The sequence below is a fragment of the Brassica oleracea genome, chromosome C3, assembly GCF_000695525.1.
Source record: "Brassica oleracea var. oleracea cultivar TO1000 chromosome C3, BOL, whole genome shotgun sequence".
Lineage (NCBI taxonomy): Eukaryota > Viridiplantae > Streptophyta > Magnoliopsida > Brassicales > Brassicaceae > Brassica > Brassica oleracea.
The window spans coordinates 62,206,402-62,227,785 of NC_027750.1; the positions used below are offsets into that span (position 1 = coordinate 62,206,402).

General features: G+C 31.7%; 1 protein-coding gene and 1 pseudogene across 4 annotated transcripts; one reads left to right on the forward strand and one right to left on the reverse strand.

Moving 5' to 3' along the window:
• The window catches only part of LOC106335468, an 8,219-nt pseudogene extending 2,912 nt beyond the window's left edge, over nucleotides 1–5,307 (reverse strand).
• An 8,287-nt stretch (nucleotides 5,308–13,594) lies between these two features.
• On the forward strand, nucleotides 13,595–21,000 carry LOC106335467 (serine/threonine-protein kinase TIO). 4 transcript variants are annotated; one of them, XM_013773992.1, is made up of 24 exons: nucleotides 13,595–13,787; nucleotides 13,858–13,913; nucleotides 14,006–14,119; nucleotides 14,193–14,267; nucleotides 14,335–14,427; nucleotides 14,535–14,609; nucleotides 14,701–14,793; nucleotides 15,238–15,301; nucleotides 15,388–15,472; nucleotides 15,637–15,709; nucleotides 15,785–15,853; nucleotides 15,955–16,035; nucleotides 16,150–16,219; nucleotides 16,303–16,455; nucleotides 16,706–16,844; nucleotides 17,022–17,193; nucleotides 17,297–17,398; nucleotides 17,475–17,972; nucleotides 18,085–19,233; nucleotides 19,485–19,718; nucleotides 19,842–19,985; nucleotides 20,073–20,153; nucleotides 20,230–20,418; nucleotides 20,613–20,864. In XM_013773992.1, the coding sequence occupies exons 3-24, from the start codon at nucleotides 14,030–14,032 to the stop codon at nucleotides 20,862–20,864; spliced, it is 3,981 nt and encodes a 1,326-aa protein (XP_013629446.1). In that variant the 5' UTR covers nucleotides 13,595–13,787; nucleotides 13,858–13,913; nucleotides 14,006–14,029. The 4 variants fall into 4 exon arrangements, with proteins under 4 accessions (XP_013629446.1, XP_013629445.1, XP_013629444.1 ...); XM_013773991.1 differs by lacking the exon at nucleotides 13,858–13,913 and having other exon boundaries at nucleotides 13,595–13,857; nucleotides 20,613–21,000; XM_013773990.1 differs by lacking the exon at nucleotides 13,858–13,913.
• The last annotated feature ends 384 nt before the right edge of the window (nucleotides 21,001–21,384 follow it).

Genomic DNA, 21,384 nt, shown 5'->3' on the forward strand with positions numbered 1-21,384 from the left:
GACCTTATGGAGGGTAGTTTCAAAACCGAAAATAACTATATCATGTTATATGCCAACCCATACGTAAAATCAAACTATGCAACTCTGATATGATAGTGTTATTGTATAAGGTCTACATATCGAAGATGAACATAATGAAGACTGCAGTTTCATGCCACCAGTCATATGATCAGAAATTAAACAATTAGCACACTAAATTATATAACAAATATAATGGATTACCTGACCACCTTGCTCTGCATAGAAACTTGTAGACTCCAATACTATTCCCACGTTATCGCCAGCAGCTGAACTTTCCAGGAAAGCAGAGCCCGTGTAGATCGCCTTTACTTCACTCTTGTGATCCTGTAACAAAATGGGGCAGGATCATTGCTCAATAAAAGCTTACTTTAAGAAAACTTCAGTTACCACTCTATGCCCTAACTTCTTTCTTTTCACGTCAACATAAGAACAGCTAAGGCGCTACATGCAAAATTTGTTGAATATGTAGGACAAACCTGGAACCAAATGTATTTAGAAGAATCATCTGTAGCTAACACACCAGTCTTGTGCAATGTTGATGTATTCAAACTTCATCTATAGAACCAAGGAAATTTGACACCAAACACTCTTTAAGAAAGTAAAAGCAATAAGTTGAAGCACCTTATTCTGGGCACTTCTCGATCTTTCCCTCGCCTCTTCCATGGCTTTGTTGAAGCCATCAACATCAACCAGCAATCCTCTTTCTTCAGCCATCAACTGAAACCCGGAATAAAAGTTAAAAAAGATTACACGAAAAAACTTACAGAAATAGATACGAATGATCGAAGTACCTGGGTTAAATCTAAAGGGAAACCAAAAGTATCCCGTAAGACAAAAGCATCCTGCAAAGAGAAGACAAAGACAGTATGTTGAGATGGAAATTCATATATCACATATGGAAATACTGCAACATCTAACATTCATCACAAGAATGTAGATATGTACCTCTCCACTCAGTGTATTCCCCTGAACTGCCTGTCCTGCTTTCCGAAAATTTTCAATTCCCTGCCGTGAAAATATAATCAATCTAACTGTTCATATACTCACCTATATAACAATGACAATATAAGGACAAACATGTCAAACCAATTCATCTTTGAGAAAATGGCTCTCTACAGATTATGCTGAATTATGCTGAATTATGTTCAAGTGCAACCAACATAATTTGAACAGAATGGTGGCAAATTTGGAAACAACATATACAAAAAGGGTGTCACTTTTATTAATCTGCGAATGGCTGAGCCAGCTCTCACCTTTGCCAAGGTCTTGCAAAAGTTTGCTTCCTCTTTCTTTATTATCTCAGTGATCTTAATCTCATGTTCCTTCAACTCCGTAAAGGTATCACCCATCACTCGAATAACAGAACTGACAAGTCTGTAGGTGAAAAGCCCAAACTGATTAGTGTCAAACACAGACAAAGCTCAGGCTCAGAAACATATGCTGTACTTGCATAGAGGCAAGATTAAAACAAACATGATCCAGCAGAAAAAGAAATAATATTGACACAACACATGCAGTGACAATCAAGCGTAATTTCCTACCCGTTGAAAAATCCTTCCTCTGCTTTTAGGATCTCCTTTCCGTAGCGAACTGCTCGACGAAGAATACGTCGCAGAACGTACCCGCGGCCCTCATTACCTACAAGAGAGTGTATGGCATACTGTATTTGTTAAATTACAAGAAAGAATAAAACCTCTATAGGAATTGGATTCGGGAATTTGAAAGAATTCACAAGTAATAACTTTTGTAGTATTTTAAAAGATTTTATGAGATTTTAATGCAATTGTCTAATTCTTATGTTTACTTTTTATCATAGAATTTAAAAGAATGTAAATAAATTTGATGGATTACAAGTGATAATACATTAATGCTATGAACTAATGATAACAACAAAATACAAAACTAGTAGCTAAACTCTTGGGCATTTTTTTTACCAAAAAAAAACTTTTGGGAAAATTTTACCTTTTGTAGATAGATTTTTTTTTGCTTTGAGAAGGGATAGATACATGATAATATATATAGGAGAAGTAATCTAAAAAAGTTGTTTAGGGTTTAGGGTTTAGGGTTTAGGATTTAGGGTTTAGGGTTTAGAGTTGAGAAATGAGGTTTTGGGGATAAGATTTCAAATTTTGAAAAATAAAAAAATTAAAATTTTCAAAGGATAAACTTAGAAAGGTGCTATTTTGGTCATTTTAGTTTTGGAGTGCTATTTTTGTGATATAAGCTTAGAAATGTGCTATTTTGGAGATTTGCCCTAGAATTTAAAAGAATGTAAATAAATTTGATGGATTACAAGTGATAATACATTAACGCTATGAACTAATGATAACAACAAAATACAAAACTAGTAGCTAAACTCTTGGGCATTTTTTTTACCAAAAAAAAACTTTTGGGAAAATTTTACCTTTTATAGATAGATTTTTTTTTGCTTTGAGAAGGGATAGATACATGATAATATATATAGGAGAAGTAATCTAAAAAAGTTTATACAAAAGATAGATAAGAACTAGTTTATAATTGTTTTATGATTGTGCTTGATTGGAATTTATAGTAGAGAATCAAACAAAATGTTTTTTAAAAAAAAGTTACGTACTATTCTTGATGACAAAAATGAGAAATGTGAGAACACGTTCACGAACATGCCAAGTATTCACGAACATACGGTTCGGTTGACAAAATTAATGCAAGCACGGTTGCATGCCAAAGATGTTGCTTGATGATGAACAATTTCATCAATATTGATAGTCTCCGTTCTTTGAAAATAAGAGAGAGACAAATCCCATCATAAAAGCAAGGAATTGATCCTTTGCTTTTTTACATTACATTTCCATTAAATTCTTTTCAAATAACATTCCTACTAATTCTACCAAATATTGAATAACATTAGAATTTAAATGAATTGATAAAATACATAATTGAATAACACAAGAATTTGAAAGAATTGGTAAAATACACAATTGAATAACACTAGAATTTAATGGAAACTATAATTTCTTCAAATTCGATCAAATTTCTAAATCCAATACCCCCACCTAATAGATTCCGGGAGAAATAAAATAAACACGTAAAGTATGAGCTGAAGTAAATGATTGAATACTAAGACGTTTGATAATGTTTTGTTGCGTGTCATCGACGTAAATGAGACAAAAAAAAAAAACAGGGTCATACCAGGACGAGAGCCGTCCGCAATAGCAAATGAAAGTGTTCTAATATGATCGGCAACGACTCTATATGCCATGTCAACTCTGTCCACATCTTCCAGACCAACTTTTCCAGAATATGGCCTAGCTCCTGTGGCCTAAAAGAGTGAAATCAAACACGTCAACTTAAGATTCGCAGCAACTGGACCAACGCAAACTCTTTTTAATTCCCTCACTCAGAAAATACATGAAAAGTGACACAGCTAGCAAGGAAATGATCTCCACGTACCCATATTATGACTACCCGATCATTATACCCCAAATTCACTAAAAAGGAAATATTAGAAACAATTGACAGTGTCGCATCAAAGGTGAATAGCTGTAACCTCCCATAGATCAAATAGGCAAAGATGGTCACAGAATTACCAGGACTCATTATGCACTTGGCACCCCTCAAAGGAGGGACACAATAGTAACTGGATAGATGAACTGAATGTCATAAAACGTTCAACAGAAGGTCACACAAATTACCTTTTGGATATCATCAAAGATAGGCATGAACACATCTGTATCGTAGTTGCTCATTTTGTTCTGAAGAACAGAAGTTAATCTCTCAAAACCCATTCCGGTATCGACATGCTTAGCAGGCAGAGGTTTTAGTGAGCCATCACTCTCTCTGTTGGACTATTTTGAAATTATACACAACATGCCTCATTAGAGAAAACTAATTGAGAATATAATAGCAAAGTTAATGAAGCAAGAAAAATGCGCGGACGGGGTAATACAAAGTTTATGTACATGATCTATAAAATAACAGAAAAAACAACCGTGGTACCTAGACAAAGAATAGTAAATCGGAACTAAAATTACAATTTACAAATAGGGAAAAAGAGGGTTTGTACCTGAATAAAGACTAGATTCCAAATTTCCAAACAAGTTGGATCGTCATTGTTAACTAAGGATGCTGCATCACGGTTACCAACACGATCATAATGTATCTCAGTACAAGGTCCACACGGACCTGTGTCTCCCATTTCCCAGAAGTTGTCCTACAGTTTCACCAAAAGTTAAATGAAAGAACGGTAGCAGTAGAAAATCCTTGGTTCTACATTTGGTACAAAGTTTTTCACTGGAAATCATAAAACCGGTTTTAGAGTCCGCCAACTACCAAAACTTGATAGCGTAATCCTACCAAAAAATGCATTCAAGCTTAAGCTTGACAGTAGTTATCATTGACAATTCAATGTACCCCTTATACAAGACAATATTCCCACGTAAGAATAAACCTTAGGGAAGAGAGAATCAAGAAGCAGCAGACAAAAATTAACAAAAGTCCCAGATTAAACGTTATTTATGTTCAATACACATGAGATCCATAGAAATTTATTTTAATTTTTCTTAAAAGGTCTAATCACCTAAATTTAAAAACATATATTTTTGATGTTCATTTAAAGGTTAAAGAAGAAATGAAAAGGTGTTCAATTTTTACTTAAACAAATCGTTTTTAAAGGAGTAGTAAAGCAAACATACTTTGCAACCAAAAGGCAGCACACGTCCAGGTGGAAGAAACTTTAGCCATATATCTCGAGCCTCGTTATCAGGTTGAAGGCCGGCTTTCTCATCACCGCCAAAATAGGTAGCATAAATTCGGTCCGTTGGTAGCCCATAAACCTGAGACATAAATTCAATCACTCAAATGACATACTGTTACAAGGACCCCCAAATAAAAAAGAAAATAAACACTTCACAAAACTGTGACATACAATCGCAGGAGAAAGAGAGCCAATACTTCACAGTATATCAAGCGTATATTCTTAAATCACGTAGACAAAGATAGATGCCCAAGCGCCAAGCGTATATCAAGCGTATTTTCTGTATTTCAAAACAAGAGACCAGTTGCTCTAATTACCTTAGTTAAAAGCTCCCAAGCCCATTCAATGGCTTCCTTCTTGAAATAATCACCAAATGACCAGTTACCGAGCATTTCAAAGAAGGTGTGATGGTAAGTATCTTTGCCCACATCATCGAGATCATTATGCTTCCCACCAGCACGAATACACTTCTGGGTGTTATATGCCCGGGTTAGCTTGCTGAGCTCCGTGTTTGGGTCAGCTGTCCCCAAAAATATCGGCTTGTACTGGTTCATTCCTTGAAAAAAAAAACAGAGAACTTTCAATGTCATTCGTTCTTCTACTTATCGCCAGACACATCAAGAGCAACAAACACAGTATATGAAATCTCCCAAAGCTGTAAGAACAATGAATAAAACACTCAACTCAACTCCACAAGCAGTATCCGCTACGAGATTAGCTTAATTCAATAGACGTATCAAGAAAGCTAAGAATCAACAGTATATGAATCTCCCAAACTACTAGTCTTATCAATTTCGATCAACTGACAATTAAGAGTGAATAAACCCCAAAGCTTCTAAAACAATGAAGAAACCACTCCACTCAATTCCACAATCAAAAATCAAAAATCTAAAGCTAAAAACCAAAATTGCCATTCGAGATTTTTCAAAATCTTAAAACTACTGCAAAATCAAAAACCAAAAATATTATTTGGGTCTCATTAGTATGTACCAAATTGGAGTAGTGTCGAAGTTAAATTCAAAAAAAAATGTAATCTTATAAATTTTCATTGCCATCTATTTTTTTTTTGAACAACCATTGCCTTCTATTTATATGTTGCATCAACAGGTGTGTAAAAGGTAACTATATATGCAATGTTCTTAATTATATCCATATATTTATTATAGCGACATTATTTTATATACATATATGTGACTCGTGTAGTGATTATAGTGTGTCTTAAGGAAAGTATTTATGTAATATGTATCACTAATTTAGCGAAAATAATTTGTGTATCTTTGACTCATCAATATAGCGATATTATGCTATATACATATATGACCATCGATTATAATGTGTGTTAAGGAAAATATTAATGTGATATGTAACACTAATTTAGCGATTTATTTAAAATTTTCTGATGCAATCGTTTTTATACTTTAGTTGTCATATTATCATCTATAGTCGAACTAATCATGATAAACCACTGTTCCATGTTTCTACAAGACCTTTGTGGAGATTTGGTTGCTGTAAATGATATTCAATATATAGAAGATCTGCAAGCAAATGATGATTATCAGATTACTTTTATTCGTAGACAATTATGGTTTTTTTTTAAAGAGTCAGAATTTTTTTAGTAAAACTATTACATATAAAAGTATGAGTTATTCTTGGGTTCACCTTAGAATCTATAGGTTTAACAACCAATAGAATTTCATTATTTCAAATTCGGTATCTTTTAAAAAATGAAACAAAATATTGTCAATTTATATTATATTTTAAAAATAAAAAGATAAAAAACAAATAATAGTTACAGAAAAAAGAATATTAAATAATATTTTTTACGTCGTTAGAAAAATAATAAACCCTAAATCCTAATCCCTAAACCCTAAATACGAAACCCTAAACCATTGGGTAAACTCTAAACCCTTGGATAAATAATAAACTCTAAATCAAAAACACTAAACATTAAAACCCTAAATCATAAATCTTAAACCCTAAACTCTTGAGTGTATTAGGCCTTGATTGGTAGAGCATTAGCATTAGCATTATGCTTTACATTATCCAATCAACAATTGTTAGAAAAATATTTAGAGAAATGCTAATGCTCTCCAAATGTTCTCTCACAAATGCTTTCATATGAAGCTTTTAGAAAAGCATTTGCATTTATAATTTATAAAATTAAAGAAAATATATAATTAATTCATTTATTTTAGTTAATAATATCATAAAATTATTTTTATATCTAGAAAATAAAATTTTTATTTCTAAAATCAATTTACAATAAAATATCTATTTTTTAAAATAGTATTTCACATTTAAAATATAATTTAATTATATAATTTAATTTATTTTAAATGCGAAAAATATTTTCAAAAATAGATATTTTAATTATAAAATTTATTTTAATATAATGTTTTTTGATACAAACATAATTTTTTTAATTATTATATAAAATAATTAATTATATATCTTTTTAATTTTATATGTTTATATATATATATATTGGAAATATATTCATTAAAAATAAATATATTATATATTATATGCTAATTTTTATAATAAAAAATATATTTTTTGATTTCTAAAATTAATTTACAATAACATATATTTTTTAAATAGTATTTCACATTTAAAATATAATTTAATTTATATAATTTAATTTATTTTAAATGCGAAAAAATATTTAAAAATAGATATTTTAATTATAAAATTTATTTCAAAATAATATTTTTTGATATAAATATAATTTTTAAATTATTAAATAAATTAAATAAATTATATATCTTTTAATTTTATATGTTAATATATTATATATATATATTAGAAATATATTCATTAAAATAAATATATTTTATATTATATACTAATTTTTATAATAATTTTAAATAACATATTCATACTGCTCTACCAATCATCCTATTAACAATTTAGCAAAAACATACAGCTTCTGCACCGTACTGCTTCTATAGCATACTGCTACTGCTAATGCTAATGCTCTACCAATCAAGGCCTTAGAGCATCATTATCCCTGAAACCCCAAATGGGGTTTCTTAATTTTTTTTTTTTTTTTTTTTTACTTTTTCGAATATTTTTTTTTAAAAAAAAGAACCAATCGTGAGCCGCCACGTGTTAGTAGGACCCGCGAACAGTGTAAGAAACCCTTAAGAACCGATTACTATTTAGTAGTTTTTGTAACCGGTTTCTTAAAAAAAAAAGTGAGTCCTACGCGGGACCCACACGCTAAGAAACCCTCTAGTATCCCCGGATAAAGATGCTCTTAGTGTTTAGTGTGTTCGGTTTAGAGTTTATTATTTATCTAAGGGTTTAGAATTTACCCAAGGGTTTAGGTTTTAGGATTTAGGGTTTAGGGATTAGGATTTAGGGTTTTGTTTTTTTCGTGTCGATGTTAAATTTTTTTTTGTAATTATTACTTTTATTTACTTATTTCTTTTTACTTTTTTATTTTAAAAACATAATATAACTTGACAATATTTTATTTCCTTTTATAAAAGATATCGAATTTGAAATAATGAAATCCTATTGGTTGGTGAACTTTGATGTTCACCCTAGGGGTGAACTCAAGAATAAGTCTAAAAGTATTAATAAAACTATTACTTTTAGTCGTCAACAAACTCATTTCTTTCAATTCCAACACCTCATCAAATGGAAAAGCCCAAACATAATTTATATATTGATCTCTATATTAGAAGTTACATCTATAATTATATAACACTAGGTGTTTTGTCCGCGATGCGGGCTTAAACATTTTCATAAATTTTTGAAAAGTTCTTTGTACACTATATTCATTACTAAAATAAATCTTAAAATAACTCAATATTATATTTTTAATTATATAATTAAATTTTTTCTTTGATTAATATTTAATTATAATTTATGTTTTTAACATTTTACTAAAATACTTTTTCATATAACAATACAATATATATATATATATAAATATATATATATATATATATAATGAAATTATCCTTTTTTAATTATATTTTTAGATTTTGGATAATTAAATATTCTATTTTTAATTATATAATTAATAATTTTATTTAATTAATATTTAGTTATATAATTTATGTTTTTAATTTTTTACCGAAAGACTTTTTCAGATAACAATACAATAGATACATAAATTATCTCTTTTTAAAATTATATTTTCAGATTTTGGATAATTCTTACTATTCTTAATATTAATCAATTATCTAATCAAATCAATTAAAATTTTGTTTTTATTTTTTAATTTATTTATACATTTTATTCATTAAGGGTATAAACGATATTAACCATTCTAACTTTTAACTTGAAAGATCGATTCCAAAAAATTACTTTATTTGATTAATATTTAATTATATAATTTATGTTTTTTAACGTTTTACTAAAATAATTTTTCAGATAACCATACAATATATATATATATATATATATATATATATATAGAAATTATCTTTTTTTAATTATATTTTTAGATTTTGGATAATTCAATATTCTATTTTTAATTATATAATGAAGAATTTTATTTGATATATATTTGTTATAATGACTTTTACATTTCAAATATATATAGATTAAAAGTTATAAATTCTATTAAATAAATTCACTCTGCGCATGGCGCGGATGATCACCTAGTGAGAAGATAAACGGCCTGGCCTAATCTCATTCCCTTGGCTCTCCTCTCACCCTATCTTGTGGGAGCCGTTAAAATTATTATACAGTAATCCGATTCCTTTTCACTCAGATAGTAAAAATAATTTTTTCGAAGTAAATGGCTTTACCATGGAAAATTTTACCCGTATGGTGTGAAAATCATGAAAAAAATGTTTCTATTATTTATGATTTTGTAATTCTATATCATTAAGCAGTTAATAAATTATACATATTTTTGTAGAAACATTCAATAACAACATATTTTGTTTTTTTTTGTTTTTTTTCAAAAAATAAACAACACATTTTGTAAAAAGTGATTTAATTAACTTTATCATATTTAACATAAAGTCCAGAGGCTAAAAATAAAGATATTTTGATGATTTTATTTTAAATTAGAGAATATTTTAAATGTTTATGAAGTTGTTACGTAAATGTTTATCAAGTTAAAAAAATTTAAATTATATTAGCGTACGTCTTTTTCATGACTTAACGATAAAAATAGATGAGATGATAAAAAATGATGAGGACAGAGATTGCATCATGATTCATTTGTCTATGTGGTTTACGGAAAAAAAAACATGATTGGAGCCACAAATTCCTAATCCACAACCAAAACAATGGATAAGAGTTGTTAGTAAGAGATAGGAAAGTGTTAATAATATGATCTTGAAGTTGGGGCTGCTAAAATCAGACTTAGTAAACACAATGCTTCCAAACACAAAACATGGTAGTAAAATCTTTTTAGATAATTGTTGAATGTTGTGGATCATGTTCTTATCCAGGATGAAACATAGTTGTACCTCAAATGTATGAACATGGTAGACTAATTTGAAACTTAGTATGTTTTCAATCAAACCATGCTATTGGATGATTTAAAAGTCGAAAAAATCAAAATATGTTGCATCATCAACCCAACTATACGGTATGATTAACTGCATACTTTAAAATAGATTTTGGTTTTATTTTTTCAAAAAACATTTTATGAGTCATTTTAGATTTAATTTTTGAAAACATCTTATTATCCATATAAGATTTTGAATAAATATTTTTTTTTTAAATTAGAGAAACTAGCTTCAGAATAAAAAAAAAATATATATATATATATATACTTCTTCATAACACTCTTAACAATGTATAATCTTTCTCATGTTATTCATTTGTGGAAATGCATTGTGCATGCATAGGAAAATCTAATAATCTCTCTTAAGTCATACTAGATTTTGAACCGCACTTTGAAAGCGAACGATTTATTTCTTTTTAAAATTTTGGTCAAATTTTGTTAACTATAAGCTTATATATTTTTATATAAGATAATCTAATCTATTTACAATTTTGTTGATTTTTTATGCATTTAAAATATACTTATATGTTGGACATGATATCAAAAAATGTATTTATATTCATTTAGTAATTTTTATTAAATGTAACCTATAAAGTTAAAAAGATATTGGAATTTTTAATGCATACTGAAAAAATACAAAAATATTCTATACAGATGGATTCCGTGGGTAAAAAATGGGTTTGCGTTTATTAAATATGATTTTATAACTGTTTCCCAAAAAATAACAGAAAGAAAAGTTGTTTTTTAAGGTTTCTTGATATTTTCTGGAACTCTTCCGACTATTTTATTTAAGGGAGAAACCGAGATACGATGAAACAAATAACTGTAAGTTATATTAGATTATATTTTTATATGAGCATATTATATATGTTTAAATGTAAGTTTTTGTCCTCATCATTTTAATTAGACGGAGTGAATGTAATAGTTTTTGTATTGTTTATACTTATTGATTTAATTAGTAGAGGTGAATATTGAGTAGGTTAATTTTTATTTTTCCAACGAACACTAATTATAGATTGATCCATATGTTCCTTTTTTTCTCCGGCGATAGATTTTTAGGTCGGTCCTGTCTGTTTTTCCCATTTTTTTCCTTGTTTTAACGATTTTTTATGGATCTCATCATTAATATCAGAATGTTTTCTCAATGGCATAACATTGTAATTGTAGTGTCAAACTATGAGCAAAATTCTAGGAGGTATTTTGCTTTAATAGTATAGATATATTGTTGGCTATCCAATATATATGTTTCTTAAATAAATATGTTTCTTAAAACATCATTAGAGTTTGTTTTCAGGATTTTGAGAAATGATAAAATCCCAAAGACAAATTTTTCAATTTGTTTTTCTTTAACAGTTAATTTTTTGACTAATAAATCATTTTTAGCATGCATGCCTAGTTCAAATACTTGAAACTTTTGATAGGGTTGACAACCATGATGCCAAAGCTCATTCCAGAATACCTAAAAGTCAATGCGAAGTCTAGCAAATATACACCTGAGGAAGTTAGATGTTCCAAAACAAAGTCCAATCAACATCTTATGTTGCCTCTGTCATTCCCCAATAAACGCAATGTCATTCAAATACAAAACATATTATTAAAATCTTCTTACATAATTGTCTGAATGTTTAGATCATGTTCTTATCTAGGATGAAAAAACAATTGTACCTCAAATATATGAACATTGTTAGAGTACTTTGAAACATGGTATGTTTTCAATGTTATTAGATGATTTGAAGTCTAAAAGTTAAAAAAAAAATGTTGCATCATCAACTATATGGTGTTGATTGGTTGCATATTTTTAAATAGATTTTGGTATCAAATTTTCAAAAACATTTACCAGCATTTAAAATATAAAATTTTGTTTTAATTTTTAAAAACATCAAATTAGCCATTTAAGATTTTGAACAAATAGATTTTCAAAAATTAAAAGAAACTAGTTTCAGATACAAAAATTATCTTATACTTCCTCATATAATTCCAACAATAGTAATTCATTTGTGAAAATGCATTATGCATTTAGTATAAAATGATAAATTAATTTAGTATGTGTAATTTTCCAAATTTATTTTGACCAAATATAAAATTTCGAAAATAAATAATCCAAATTTTACAAAAGATAAAATCATATATTCTAAATATATAACTTTTAAAAATGAAAGACGAAAAATTATGTTATAAAATAAAAGTAAATACTATTATCTTAATTTAATATGAAAAAAAAAAACTTAATACCATAATATCAAAAGGATAAATTTTATGTTTACCACTTTCATGGTACCACTTTTCATCTTTACCACCACTAAAAAGACATTTTCAAAAATACATTTTTCATTAATTGGCAAAAGACTCTTATACTCTTATACTCTTATTATATATATATATATATATATATATAATAAATTATCATTTAAATAAAAAAAATTATGTTTTCGAATTATACTTTTTCAAATTCGAACTTTTTATAAATTTTTTTTTTTCAAAATTTCTTTTTGAAAATCGATAATTATGTTTGAAACTATTTTTAAAATTTTTATATATATTTTTAAGTATTTATTTATATATTTATTAGAAACCTAAATTTCACATTCCAAAAATCCTACTCCACCTCTCAACTCTAAACCCTAAGTCTAAATTAGTTAACCCTAGGGGTATAAGTGTTTTTTACCCTTTAAAAGTGAGTGTAAAAGTGGTTAGTGTAAACATGAAAATTAGTACTATGAAAATTAGTACTATGAATGTGGCAATTTCCCATATCAAAAATATCATATATCGATTAAATTTACTAAAATAATATATATTTATTGTTTATACAAAAAAAAAATCATTTAATTATAAAATCTTGTAAAATGCTAAAATGAAAGATGTTAAACCATATTTTTAAACGCAACATATAAATGATCCTATATAAATATCAGTTATATAGTATAACTAAATATTTTTTTTAATGTATTATAAGCAAACTGTATAAATTGAAAAAAAAAATTGAAAGAGATTTTCTATTTGATTATTTTAGATTATAAATTTATTGTACCGAACTCGAAAACTTATTAGTAAGAATTAACAACTATAACAATATATAAAACAAATCACTATATATCAATAATGTGGAATAAGAAGTCTAAACAATAAAATTATAGAGTTACGTGATATATAACAGTAAAATATAAATTACATATTCATAAACGTTATACTGAAATGAAAAATACCTAAAACTCTAGCTGGAGTTCAACTAAAGTTCCACTTTTATGGTTCTCAACAAATAAGGCCTGGCCCATATTAACTAAAACCTTTTTGGGTTTGTATTTGCAGTTTTATAGTCTGAGATATTCTAGAGTTTTAGGTATTTTTGAAGATATCTTCCCTCTTTTTGAATTTCAAAAGTTTCCAATAATATCCCAAGCACTCTCTCTCTCTCTCTCTTTCCAAACATCGATCCAACGGATCTCTCTTCTTCGTTTACTTCGCTTCACCGCCGTTCCACATCGGCGGCGTCTCCACTTCTTCCATCTCCGCCGGTCACGCCTTCCTCTACTCTACTCATCTTCGCGAGCCACGGTTCTTATCCGTCTTTACTTTGCTTAAAATCTTCGATTGCCCCGATTATTCAGATATTTTCGCCAATCAGGTTTAGGATCTGCACTTATAGCTTACTCGATTCGCTAAATCGGGACGCAAACTAGAGTAGAGATCCTTTCGAAGCTTTTGATTGAACTAGACATAGACTCTCGATTATTGGTGTATTGAGGAAGCTGATTCGTTGATTTATACGGCAGATTTGAACACAGTCGTGCTGAATCATGGGTGTTGAGGATTATCATGTGATAGAGCTCGTTGGTGAAGGCTCGTTCGGGAGGGTCTACAAAGGAAGACGAAAGTATACCGGCCAGGTAAATTGATCTTGTTCGTTTAATCTTGTACTGATTGATTCCAAATCTTACTTTGATGAGTTCTATTGATCAGACGGTGGCGATGAAGTTCATCATGAAACAAGGGAAGAGTGACAAGGATATTCATAGTCTAAGACAAGAAATCGAGGTTAGAAACTTCTTTAATTCACATTCATGTGGTATCGTATCTCCTAATATGTTCTGTATGCTTTCAGATATTGAGGAAGCTCAAGCATGAGAACATTATTGAGATGCTCGACTCCTTTGAGAACGCACGAGAGTTCTGTGTTGTCACTGAGTTTGCCCAAGTACTTTTCTCCTCCCTGTCGATTGTAGATTCTAAAAGAACTGAATTGTGAATCCTGCAGTCACACCTAGATGAAATAAATTAATCATGATGGAACATGTTTCACAGGGTGAATTGTTTGAGGTTCTTGAAGATGACAAGTGCCTTCCGGAGGAGCAAGTTCAAGCCATCGCAAAGCAGCTGGTAACACGTTTTGCCAACATGGCTCTTATTACTACATCTGAGCTCCTTCTTTTGTGATTTAATAAGACAATGTCCAAACTCCTAAACCCAGGTGAAAGCATTGCATTACTTGCATTCGAACCGTATAATCCACCGTGACATGAAGCCACAAAACATTCTTATTGGTCCTGGGTCAGTGGTTAAGGTAATATATAACCTTTCTTTTTCTGCTTCCAGGAATTATGCTTGAATTTCTGGTTTCTATGCCTCGCACACACATCATTTGTTGATATTTTGTTTCTTGAAGATGGAAAATATGATAGGTTTAAAATTACATTACGATTCTTCTACTCATGTTTTTTTTACAAGTCTTCTACTCACGTTCTCAACTTATGGGTACCTCTTGAAAATGATATATGACCCTTGGAACTTTCAGTCTAATGATTGTTGAAGAAAATTAAGTTTATCATGTAAATTTACATGAGAAGAAGAGGAAACGGATAGCCTTGAATCTCATATAATTAGCTAATTACAAGTAGCAACAAAAGTAGTTTTCAACGCAGCTTTGATTATACATCTGTCACTGCAGCTTGTTATATTCTTTTCCTTTATATCAATTTTCGTACATACTTTCTAATTGACTTTTCAGCTATGTGATTTTGGTTTCGCTCGAGCTATGTCTGCCAACACTGTGGTTTTGAGATCTATTAAAGGTTAATATCTTTTATTTTCGTTAAGCCCATAAATGAATAGATAACTCAATATGTCGTGCCTTATTAAATTTCCAATCTTACTTCAGGCACTCCACTGTACATGGCGCCAGAGCTTGTGAGAGAACAGCCATACAATCATACCGCTGACCTGTGGTCTCTTGGTGTTATATTGTAAGTGGCTAAACTCATTTTACTTGTCCTACTTCCGTTGCATATATATATGTGATGATTTTGATAGATTTTCTTTCATAGTTTTTCATTTTTGCTTCATTCTTGTGTTATGTACATAATACCACACTTGGGATGGTTCTAAATCATCTCTTATGATACATTAGGTATGAATTATATGTTGGTCAACCTCCGTTCTACACTAATTCTGTGTACGCTCTCATCCGTCACATTGTTAAGGTATATAAATCATTGCAAATTCTTGTTCATCCTATATGCTAAAGGTTTGAGCTAACAGTTTAGTGAATCTTTTAGGACCCTGTCAAATATCCTGATGAAATGAGTCATAATTTCAAAAGCTTTTTGAAGGGATTGCTCAACAAGGTGAAGTTTCTATTGTTCCAAGCTATATTTACCATGTATTGATATTCAAAAGACTTATCTTGGAAAGTGCTAAAATGTTTGTATATTACAACGCAAAATAGGTGCCCCAAAGTCGATTAACCTGGCCTGCTCTTCTCCAGCACCCCTTTGTTAAAGAATCACTAGAGGAAGCGGAAGCCAGGGTAACAATCTTCTACTTATGACTTACAGTTTGCAGCTTGTATCTTATGTACAAAATATTTTAAAACAATTTGTGAATTGGAAAAGATTGTTGGGATAATAGAACTCGTATTCAGGAAATGCATACAGCAGTAGTGGACCATAAGGCAAGTTGGAGACAAGGAAATGGAGGGCAACAAAGAAACGGTTTGTCTAACTTCAGTCTGTGGTTAGACTATCTCTTAATTATTTTTATCCTTTATTAATTTTGTAGTGTTAATGTGACACAGATAAATGTGACTCTGCGACCCCGGTTAAAGACGCCTCTGCTCCAGGAACTCTAGGTGACGTTCAGTCAGATATGAAGAGTGCTGTCGAAGTAATATCTCCATCACCTGAGGCTTTCCTCGGATTCCCAACCCAAGAGGATATCAAAAGTGCAGGTAGTGGAAGATTTTATTTGTTAATCTTTTCTTCTCTCTTTTTATAGGATTTTACTTTAGGTTCGGTACATTTCAAATATAAACCCAGTTCTCTCTCATGTTCTATAGATAGTTTCAGAAAATCCACAAACATCATGATATCTGTGAAAGGACTTTAATCTTCTTCCGGAATTTCTAAATTTTTTGTCCTTCTTCATAATGGACGCATATACCAACATCGTTCATGCCTGTGTTGTTTTTCTCGTTTCAGGTGACGCAACATTAGAGAAACTGGAAAATACATCCCGCACTGCTAAAGGTGCAAAAGTTATATGTGAAGATGATAAAGCAATGGATGTTGTTTTGCTGTCACTGGAAAGATGTTCAAAATCCAAGCAACAGTCTAAAAGGTAAAATTTGGTGTATGTATAATGTATTGTTTCTTTAACCTACCATAATATAATAACTGGAAAATAAATAGATATTCTACGTAAAAGAAGGTTTCAACCCTCTGGTCTATCTTTTACTCTCTTCCAGTGAATTGTGGCACTTTTTATGATACTCGCATTGTCTTCATGGGTGCGCAGGGACAAAGATGTTGCTTACTCTGTTCAGTCCCTCAGAATCATTTCCAATTTGGTTGCATCTCGCGCCATAGTTTCGGTTGGACTGATTGATAAAATAACATCTGCACTGCTAGATTTTACTGACGCTCTTGTTGGGATGAAATCATCCGAGTTCAACAACATAATACCAAAGGTGAAATTCTCTTGAGAAAAACTTCTTCCTTGTGTTTGATTAGATCTTCTACTTTATTTATCAGTCAGAGATGATTTGTAACGCTTGCTTGTTTCTTAATCAGAGTCTTTCAGTCACTAAAAACTTGGTAGGGCATATTGAAGGCAGTAGCATACATAGTTCCTACATCAGGCACTGGACCAAATTAGTGGAAATCTTCGTGCAGGTGACTTTTCTTTTGGTGCACAGGTTTTTTTTAGATCAAACCACCGGTACTTATTTATTACTTTATGTGTATGTAGGTTGTCGGATGGGAAGAAGAGGGAACTGGTAGAATTTTATACGAGGCATGTTCTTGCATCACAACGATGTTGTCTCGAGTTGCAGAAAATCTTAAGACTTCAACTCCTGATTCTACTTCGCAACAGATTTTGGAGCATGCTAACATGTCCCGCATAGTTGATCATTTGTGTCTTTGTTTGGCTTCTTCTGGGTCGAGTTTAGTTTCTGGTTCTTCACACATGTTAGCAGCAGCTTGTGAAGCTTGTAGGGCAATATGGATTCTCATAGATACTTCAGAAACATTGTTCAAGAATGACAACGCCTACATATTTCCTCTCGATGCCTTGCAAAGCCATCGTCTCTCTCAGCTTGACCAAAGGAACTGTGAGTGGGGTCCGTTATCTGAGAAACTTGTCGATACAGTGACAAGAACATTTCTCCGATCAAAACATTTGCAAATAGCTGTCAGCCATTGCCTCCACCAACGAGTGGAGGCTCCATTGATTTCTGCAATCCAGGTGATTATGTGATGCTCCCCTCCTTATTTAGCTTTGTAAACTTACAAATTTTGTAGCTTGTATCTTTTTCCCTTGTTGAAACTAACTGGAAACGCCTTCTGTGATTCATCAGCTCTTGTCAAGATGCTGCCTTCACAATGGACTTATGCCTAGCGTGCTTTGTGGTCTTCCCAGTTCACTGTCTATCACTACCGCAGTCAGTGGTGGAGAGGATGGTACTGTTATTTCAGAAATATTTTCTATACTATCTTATGCAGCATCAACGATCAAAGACCAACAAACCGGAGAAACAAATAACATCAAGGGTAGACTAAATAATCTGGTGTTCCATTCATGCCTTCTGTTGGCAACAGTTGCCCAATGTTTGAACTTAAGTGGGAGAAGTTCTGCTCTGTTGATGCTAACAACTTCTCCAAAGAAGCATCTACATCGTCTGTCTGCCATAGCCAATCATATTGCCTCAGAGGATAAAATCGAAGCTTCCCTTCAGAATCACTCCGCATCAGCTATGCTTGCTCTTGCATCTATTCTCTCTCTTGAAAAAGGATCTTCTGCTGAATCTTCCGTCTCTGAGATGGCAGTGCCTCTGATTCCTCGAGCTACTAAGCTGTGTTATCATCTACGGCCTATGCCAAGTAATGAAGGTGAAGTCATATCTCCTTCTGCCAAGTCTAATCTCACCAAATGGCATGGACTTCTGGATGGATGTATTGGTTTATTAGAATCCAGATTGAAGTGGGGAGGACCTTTAACTGTACAACAGCTTATTGCAAGTGGTACACCATCGCTTCTTATGAATCTGCTAGCTGGAAGACTTTCAAATGCTTCCCCAGATGACATCAAGAACCCTCCCAATAGGACTGGCTTGTCCCCTATGGGCGTTATATGGGCTGTTTCGTCTCTATGCCACTGTCTTTCAGGCGGCACATTAACTTTCCGTCAAGTTCTAGTGAAGACTGAAAACATGAAGATGGTTTCTTATTTAATGTCTGATGCTCATCTCAAGCTAGTAAAGAGCTGGGGAGGTCCTGGTGGAGGAAAAGATGGAGCCAGAGAGACGATAAATGTGATAATTGATCTGCTTGCATTTCCTTTTGTTGCTCTGCAAAGTCAACCAGGTCCGTTATCTGCCACTGCTTCTGTGAATAGTGGATTCATTCTCAACGTGGGCTCTCCTGGCGTGAGAGTGTGCATCGAAGATAGAGATCTGCTAAAAGCTATTGAAGAGGATATGGACAAATACATAAAAGTTCTCGTGGAGGTTAGTTATTCGATTCTGTTTCCTTAATTTTATATACAATTTTGTGTGTTTGTTTGTTTGTTAATTAGAATCTACAGCTCATTTCTCATGATTACGAGCTGAAATCACGTAATAGATCATTATATCTATGGAGGACAGGCATCGATTAGTAATTTCTTTTAACATTCAACAATTAACTGTGACTAGTAGTTGGGTTCTTAATGCTAGTCATTATGTGAACTGAATAAATCTCTTTGGATTGAACTTTTCAGGTGGGAGTACCCAGTTTAATTCTTCGTTGCTTGGAACACTTGGACTTAAAGGATCTAGTAAGGCCAGTTGCTTTTCTTGCCAAAATGGTGGGTCGACCACGTCTTGCGGTAGAGCTCGTTAGCAAAGGTCTGTTGGATCCCAACAGAATGAAAAAACTACTCAATCAGTCAAGTCCAAGAGAAGTCATACTTGATGTTTTGATGATCATATCGGATCTATCGAGGATGGATAAGGTACGATTTCTAAATTCATAAAACGGAAATAAACACATGTTCCATTCAATTTGCTTAGACACATAGGATTGTTAAGTACACACGCTGCTATCTAACTTGTCAGTATTGTCGTCTACCGTGTAGGCTTTCTACAAATACATCGGTGAGGCTTCTGTGTTGCAGCCTTTGAAGGAGTTCCTCACTCATCCGGATCCAAATATACGCGCAAAAGCGTGTAGTGCTCTTGGCAACATGTGCAGACACAATGAATATTTCTACAGTTCTCTCGTAAGTAACAACACTTTGAGGAGCCTTATGTTTTGAGAACAGAGTGTTCCTTCTTACATTGTCTGCGTGTTTGTTAAAATTTTGTAGGCGGAACATCAAATCATCGGCCTCCTCATTGATCGATGCGCTGATCCTGACAAAAGAACACAGAAATTCGCTTGCTTTGCTGTAAAACTCATCACAAATTAACAAACATTTCATATAATATTTTGATCAATCTTGAAAGAGGTCCTTTTGTTTGTAGATTGGGAACGCTGCTTACCATAGTGACAAGCTGTACGAAGAACTAAGACGATCTATAACGCAGCTAGCAAACGTTTTGACCTCAGCCGAAGAAGACAAGACAAAAGCGAACGCTGCTGGTGCTTTGAGCAACCTTGTCCGTAACTCCAACAAGCTTTGTGAAGATATAGTCTCCAAAGGAGCTTTACAGGTTAAGTATCTGCACTCGTCTCAAATCAATCACGAAATTCTAAAACGGTTTCACTCAATACCTCGGATAATAAGTTGTTCACATAGATTTCTCAGGTCACAAACTAAAAGCCTGGTGTTTAATATTGTGTCTTGTCAAGATTGTGTGTCTCAGGCAAGAAACTGGTGTCTAATTTCGCGTATTTTGTAATGCAGACGTTACTGAAGTTGGTTGCGGATTGCTCGGCTACTGCCCTGAACCCGAGCAAGAAAGAGACTGGAAGTGAGTCACCGCTCAAGATAGCACTCTTCTCGCTGGCTAAAATGTGTTCGAACCACCAGATTTGCAGACAGTTCGTGAAGTCATCGGAGTTGTTCCCTGTCATCGCGAGGCTTAAACACTCGCCTGAGACTAACATTGCTCACTATGCTTCAGTTATTGTCGCCAAAGTTGGTGGTGATTCTTAAGAAAATGAGATGTACGTCCCTGTAAATTCATTATGTTACAACACTGTTTCGTTACTTCCTAGTATTGTTATTTACGTTTGAAATTGATGTAAAATGCGCGAACGGTAGTAAACTGAGATCACATCAACTAAGACCGATCACAAATATTGGTTTATGTATTTTTATTGATTTAGAAATTTATTTAGTATTTACAAATCCAAATAAAATATATCGATTTTAAAATTTAACCTACAAATTTTAATAAATATTACAAAACCGGAGTTTCTCCAATCTTAAAATCTACAAAACTGTAATTTTTCTTTCGAATCTGAGTCTGTGTATTTTTAACAAAGAAATATATACAAATTTATTTCAAGAACCAATCCCCCCCCACCCTCACCTCCCTCTCCGGTTAAGTTAGGAATCAGAAATATAAATTACAAACATTTTTAAGATGTTATTGATTTATATATTTTGATTGATTTAAAAATTCATGTAGTATTTATAAATTCAAGTAAAATATATAAATTTTTATTTTTTT

Coding starts and splice junctions, on each gene's coding strand:
- LOC106335467 (XM_013773991.1), top strand. CDS start 14,030: ATGGGTGTTGAGGATTATCATGTGATAGAGCTCGTTGGTGAAGGCTCG. Junction 15,302..15,387: donor GGTTTTGAGATCTATTAAAG/GTTAATATCTTT, acceptor ATCTTACTTCAG/GCACTCCACTGTACATGGCG. Junction 19,234..19,484: donor ACATAAAAGTTCTCGTGGAG/GTTAGTTATTCG, acceptor TGAACTTTTCAG/GTGGGAGTACCCAGTTTAAT.